This window comes from Brachionichthys hirsutus, unplaced genomic scaffold (genome assembly GCF_040956055.1).
Source record: "Brachionichthys hirsutus isolate HB-005 unplaced genomic scaffold, CSIRO-AGI_Bhir_v1 contig_1010, whole genome shotgun sequence".
Lineage (NCBI taxonomy): Eukaryota > Metazoa > Chordata > Actinopteri > Lophiiformes > Brachionichthyidae > Brachionichthys > Brachionichthys hirsutus.
Window position 1 is genome coordinate 24,067 of NW_027180782.1, and position 6,934 is coordinate 31,000.

A 6,934-nucleotide genomic window follows, 5' to 3' on the forward strand; every position below is an offset into this window, starting at 1 on the left:
ATGAAGTCACAAACTTCAATGATTTGTTTTATTTTAAAATAATGCACATGCATGCACGCAATGAACTTAGTTTCAGTTTTGTTTTCAGAGGCTTTTCTGACAGAGGTGTTGGAGACAGAAATGAGGGACGCTGTCCTGCAGCATCTGTTTGAGACAGAAGAGAGGGACGCTGTCCTGCAGCATCTGTTTGAGACAGAAGAGAGGGACGCTGTCCTGCAGCATCTGTTTGAGACAGAAATGAGGGACGCTGTCCTGCAGCATCTGTTTGAGACAGAAATGAGATGCTGAGACATCTGTTTGAGACAGAAATGAGGGACGCTGTCCTGCAGCATCTGTTTGAGACAGAAATGAGATGCTGAGACATCTGTTTGAGACAGAAATGAGGGACGCTGTCCTGCAGCATCTGTTTGAGACAGAAATGAGGGACGCTGTCCTGCAGCATCTGTTTGAGACAGAAATGAGAGACGCTGTCCTGCAGCATCTGTTTGAGACAGAAATGAGGGACGCTGTCCTGCAGCATCTGTTTGAGACAGAAATGAGATGCTGAGACATCTGTTTGAGACAGAAATGAGATGCTGAGACATCTGTTTGAGACAGAAATGAGAGACGCTGTCCTGCAGCATCTGTTTGAGACAGAAATGAGATGCTGAGACATCTGTTTGAGACAGAAATGAGGGACGCTGTCCTGCAGCATCTGTTTGAGACAGAAATGAGGGACGCTGTCCTGCAGCATCTGTTTGAGACAGAAATGAGATGCTGAGACATCTGTTTGAGACAGAAATGAGGGACGCTGTCCTGCAGCATCTGTTTGAGACAGAAATGAGGGACGCTGTCCTGCAGCATCTGTTTGAGACAGAAATGAGGGACGCTGTCCTGCAGCATCTGTTTGAGACAGAAGAGAGGGACGCTGTCCTGCAGCATCTGTTTGCTATTTTGACAAAAGCCTTTACAGATATTTCATATAAGTATCTGGAACTGCGCTAACTTGTGGAAAAAGAGTATAATATGTGATTTTTTAAGGATTTGTTTTAGCTTTATAAATTGGGATAGTTTATTTATATATATATATTATTTTATCATAAATTATGTTTTGAGGGGTGGCTTAAGATAAGATTTAGGGTAGGCAATATAAACATGCTTCAGCCTATACCTATTCAGTCATTGCCACCACACCTTAATGAATACTTTTGTTGTGGGCGTGTTATTCAGAATGCTTACTTGTGATTATTTTGCTACTACTTTTGGCTTGTCCCGCGGGGGGGTTGCCACAGCAAATCAATGTTCTCCACTCGACCCTGTCCTTTGCATCGTCCTCTTCTGGGTCCACCTCTAGCCCTGTTCCCTGGCAGTTCCATCAGCAACATCCTTCTCTCCTACGTCCCTCTTATTGTCTCATTTCTAATCCAATCCAACCTGGTCACTCCCAAGCCTGGTTGATACATGAGGTCCCTGGTGTTTGAGCAGAAACAGCTCTTCTGCATGTGGTGAATGAAAAAATACACGACCAGGTCACATCTCCAGCCTTTATTTTAAAATGTATCATCAGCCCGTGGCAAGGATTTAGTAGCCATTTAAACCAGAAGGCTGCAAATAAAAAAGACGAATGTGTATTACATGCATTTATTTTTTTGAAATTCTATTTTGCATGTAAAGTTATTAAATGTATAGTATTAAGCTTTGCATCAGGGGGTCGATTTTTTTAAATAAATGTCAATGTTGTCCCTCGACTTTATCCAAATTAAGCTCCCTCAAGTTATTGAATCAACTCTTTCCAGGGCCGCAGTCCGAAACGCCCCCGTAACTACTATACTGTACTTCAGTATGTGAGGGGGGGCCGCAGTCTGAAACGCCCCCATAACTACTATACTGTACTTCAGTGTGTGAGGGGGGGCCGCAGTCTGAAACGCCCCTGTAACTACTATACTGTACTTCAGTATGTGGGGGGGGGGGGGGGCGCAGTCTGAAACGCCCCTGTAACTACTATACTGTACTTCAGTATGTCAGGGGGGCCGCAGTCTGAAACGCCCCTGTAACTTCTCCTGTACTTCAGTATGTCAGGGGGGCCGCAGTCTGAAACGCCCCTGTAACTTCTCCTGTACTTCAGTATGTCAGGGGGGGCCGCAGTCTGAAACGCCCCTGTAACTATTATACTGTACTTCAGTATGTGAGGGGGGGCCGCAGTCTTTCCAGCCGGGCTGATACCAGATGCCAGTGACTGTAATTTAATGCATTACAAACACAAAATCCATGTCAGGCTTCCATTTTCAACGATTTTTATTCAATTAGTCTTTTTTCCTTCTAATTGTACACTGGAATGTTAGGATTCCCCTTCAGTAATTTAGTTAAAAATGCTCATTGCAGTCATTTTCAACCCCATTTCACTTCCCACATAACCATAACTAAACCAAAACTTGCTGCGCACTACTGGAAAAACAAAATAGCATGAAATATAGATGTTGCATTTGAATGAAGTGAAGGATGGTTGGTGGACGTGCAGGGGGCGTGGAGCTGGGCTCCAGTGGTCCGTACTGACCCCCCACGTCAGGCGAGTGGGTTGAACAATCAGTCTCTGGTTTCTGCCCCCCCCCCCCCCCCATCTGAAACACCTCCAGGAGTGTCGGATTAGGCAATGGGAGGCTACTCACTGCACCGTCAAACACCAGACCGAAGCATCACTCGGACAAAATGAGGATTGTGGCGTATTGGAAAAAGACAAATGGCTTCCCGGTGGGCGACTCTGCCCTGCAGTGGAGGATTGCTTTTAAAGTCCTGCTCTTCTCAAATCTTTATATAATGAATTGTCACAAGCGGGTGTTAAGCAAACAGTAAAAAAAAAAAAAAGTGGTTAGACATGAAAGGACTGCAACAGCTTTTCTGTTAACCACGGACGTGACTGACAACATAACCGGGGTAGAAAGTAGTTTTGCCTTTCGGTGAAAAACCAATGCATCAAGCGCAGAAGGAAAAACAGCAAATTAACAACTTAAGTGATTGGCTTATGTTCAGGACAAACGGAAATCTGCAGTAATAAAGCACAGACGGCATCGATGAGCCGCTGCAGCGACGCTAGAGGAGGAGGCGAGCCGGTTCTCGGGGGATGTTGAACTACCAGAGCTTCTGCCCTGTTCTCCACCTCCTGCCAGGGCTCTACTCGGCGGATGAGGAGACGGCCGCTGGTCTCTTCTGTATTTCTGCAGTCATCCTCCCCTTGGTCTATGCGGTGACATAATCAGCACCGTCTTCCTGTGTGCGCTCTCTACAACTAACTCTACACTGATGATCCTCTCATACAAACATAAATACGCCACCGCTGCTGTTGCTCCACTGCAGAAAGAGGTTGTGCCCGACACAGTCTCTGAAATAGTATACAAAGGCGGGCAGGCAAGAAATCTGCAATCTTTCTCAGGAGCAATAGATTTACAATTTTTTTCTTTTTGATTCTGATGTTCTCTTTACATTTCTTTTTTTTTTTTTTTTACAGGATTTCATATTTGTCAACAACAAAGGAGGTTTCTGAAGAGAATTTAACGGGGCCGTCACCGTCGATGTACGTCACCTTGGAAACCTGTGGAAGAGAGAGCAGGTTGGTCACCAGGAACATCTGCATGACTGTTCAGGTGGTCGTCACTAGAAGGCGGAGTTACGTTCAGAAAACCCCGTCGCTAAACGACACTCCCCGTTGACCGACGTTTTGTGTCCCCCCGCCTCTCCTCTCATCTCATCTCATCAGTGGTATCGAACATCACTAGTAGAGTAATACGCCACACTCCAAAAAGGTTAATGTGTCTGGAGTGCGCCATCTGTTGGGGAAACACGGGCATTACAGGGAATTTAAATTAATGATAGAACATGAACAAGTTCGGCGGGCCGGATTAAGAGACAGACGGGCCATATATGGCCCGCGGGCCGTAGTTTGCCATGCTTGGGATATATCCTTGTTTTGAAGCAGCTTCACAAAGAGCTACACCTTTTCTCGTCCTGATGTTGCTTGCGGTCGCCATCTTGAATACTGAAATAACTTCCTCAAATAGCCTCAAGCAAGTTTACGAAAAAAACACAGATTCAAAATATTTGGTCGACACGTGACCGTCCGTTGATTATTAGCCGAACTCAGTTCAGAATAATCCGTCATTGCCAATGGCGTGATAGAAAATCGGCCTGTCCGTCTGTCTTGATGCGTGAGAAAAAATTATCTGGGTGAAAAAGAAAGTAATTTGGGGAAGCAAAAAGCTTATTATATCTTTCAGATGCACATTTATGGTATTTTAGGTTGAAAGTCGTACGAAATACACAATAGGCGTATTTCTGGTAGTCGTGGAAGCCACCTTTCAGGTCGTGGCTCAGGTAACTCACACCGCAGCACTTAAAGCCAACTTCAACCACCTCAGTGGAGAAGAAACCCCAGCGTTGGTCAGTTCCTGTCCGTCTCGCGTCTTTCCCCACCCCACTGAGACGGCGTAGAGGCCAATAAATCCCGAGTAAAGGCCAGAGGAATCACAGTTTTCCATCAAAAACACACTCATTCCAGATATTCTGCTTTCCCCCCCCACCCACCCACCCACCCACCCCCACCCACCTGGATGTCACAGTAGTTGCGCTTGGACACAAAGGAGACACTGATGGGAAAGAAATCATTGGGTTGTCCAGCAACGCTGAACTCCAGGCTGCCAGTCTTGTTGTTGGCATCGATGACGGGGAGGCACCATTCCAGGATGTTCCGCCTGCTGTCATGTTTGTACTCCCCATCCAGGTCACCAATCACAGGAGCTCCCACACCAGACCTGCAGAGGATTCACGGAGTAACACAAGTTACTTTCACGGGACAAGAATCAGCGTACATGCAAACACAGTAATACCTTGGACATACGAGTAGAAATCGTTCCTGGGCCGAGATCGTAACTCAAGTCGACCGTATGTCAAATACCACACATACACACGCAAAGTGATATAATAAATTATATACAGCATTACTGGAATATAAAACGGGGTTTCATGTTGAGTTTTACCTTTGAGACAGACGATAGCGCTAACAGCGGAGGAGAGAGAGAGAGAGAGAGAGAGATGGCCGGAACGTAACACTTTATGCAGTACTTGTACCTTACAGGTACTACATGAACTTAGACATAGTAGTTCTGCCTCTGGAATGCTTTGTGTTCTTGACAGCCTCCTTCTGGTTGAGGATTGTACACATCTTCGATGTACTCAGCTCGTACCGGCGTGTCCCATCACTTACGGACGCCACGATAATTTCATGCTTCATCTCCATCGTCATCATCGTGCGTTTTTCTCCTCACCGCTCGCTTTCTTTGGACCCTTCACTTCTAAAGACTACTCAAGATACATCCAGAATCGCTGAACGAGTGGAGCGCGCGCGCATCTCAAAGCAAAACGCTGCTCGCAGGCCGGCTCGTATCTCTGAACACTCGTACGTCGAGGTATTACTGCACACAGCAAAGACAGCGCTCCGGTGCTTACGGTACAGGGATGGTGATCGCCACGTCGTTCAGCTCCAGGTTCTCCTCCTGCAGCTCATACTCGATGTTGACATCGCAGCCACTGCCACTCTCTGAAGGCCAGCAGTTTACTGTGGGACGAGCAGCTCTTGAGCAGCGCGAAGGAAACTTTAAACCGGCCCAGTCCCAGTGCACAACTTACTAGTGAGTGGGATGAGGGCTTCGTCTGTGGTCTGTAGTCTCCACTTGAGCACGCCGACATCGTTGTTGAGAGGAAACGACTTCTCTGGGTTCTTCAGGGCAATCACAGACTCGGCTGTGAACAGCTTCTTGTCCACATTGGGATGCGTCTGTGGGCGGGTCCGGTGTTAGTGCCCAACGGGCCAGCCATTCTCAACTCCAGAGGGCCCGTCTAGCGGTTCAATGAAGCAGTTCGGATGTTCTCCCCGTGTCCGCATGGGGGTTCTCCGGGTTCCTCCCACGCCCAATTAAGCTGAAATGGCTGCTCCAAATCGCCCGTAGTGTGCGAGTGTGTACTGTCTCTGTGCGTGGGTCACATCCCAGCCTGCTGTGGGCGTGAGGGAGGCCACATCGCAGGACCACACAGAGACAGACAACCACTCACACACACACTCACACACACACACACACACATTTGTGACCAATTCTCCTAAATTGCGTGTTTTTGGAGGTGGGAGGAAACCAGAGAGAACCCACGAGGACACGGGGAGATCACAAACGCTGCACAGATAGGACTAGAAGCCCGCACCTCGTTGCTGTGTGGTGCCAGCGCTAACCACTCCGCCACCGTGCTGCCTAAGCCAAAGATTGTTGACTTAACTTGCAGAGCGTAAATTCAGCACGAGACTTAAAATGGTGCAGGAAATGGGCTTTCTCATGTGGTTGTATTATGTTCATAAGATTTACAGATTTATCTTTTTAAACAGAATGAATGCATGGGGGGGGGGGGGCAGCGTAATAGTAAGCATATGAAGAATTGCTGGATGATACTAGTGAATAAATAAAATGTATCCATTTATTTACAGTCTCCAGCTTCGACCTACTTGCAGCTGTAATCCTTTGTTGTCATTGTTGTTGAGAATGAGGCGGATGCGTCCATTCTTGTCATCAATGACTCGGAGAGTCACCATGCCCAGAACCTCCATGTTCTGAAGGCCCCCGTCGCGGCCGCAAGTCAGCGAGATCTTCTCCTCCACACGCAGATGGACGCTGCAAGAGAAGACGCATCCACGCACACACACAATGTACTCGACATAGAAGGTACTCAACACAAGACGCCAGTGGGTCACGTGTGAGAGCGCGTCATGTTCTAGAATGGAAAGTGTGGCAGTGTGTAATAAGCAGTTTGGTTCTTCCCGTCACTGTGATGCATTCTACAGAACAAACAAGCAGCAATGAGATGCATCCCATGGTCTACCGCGGTGGGCACCAACCGTTAACACATGCACGACGGGTCCGTA

The 6,934-nt window shown here is 47.4% G+C and overlaps 1 protein-coding gene across 1 annotated transcript; it reads right to left on the bottom strand.

Moving 5' to 3' along the window:
• Window positions 1-2,256: 2,256 nt before the first annotated feature.
• Window positions 2,257-6,683, bottom strand: LOC137916695 (coatomer subunit delta-like; the record flags this gene model as incomplete). Its single annotated transcript, XM_068759663.1, has 5 exons — window positions 2,257-3,565; window positions 4,577-4,781; window positions 5,476-5,584; window positions 5,656-5,803; window positions 6,518-6,683. Coding segments are annotated over 5 exons (718 nt in total), but the record flags the coding sequence as incomplete, so codon positions are not given.
• Between the last annotated feature and the right edge of the window lie 251 nt (window positions 6,684-6,934).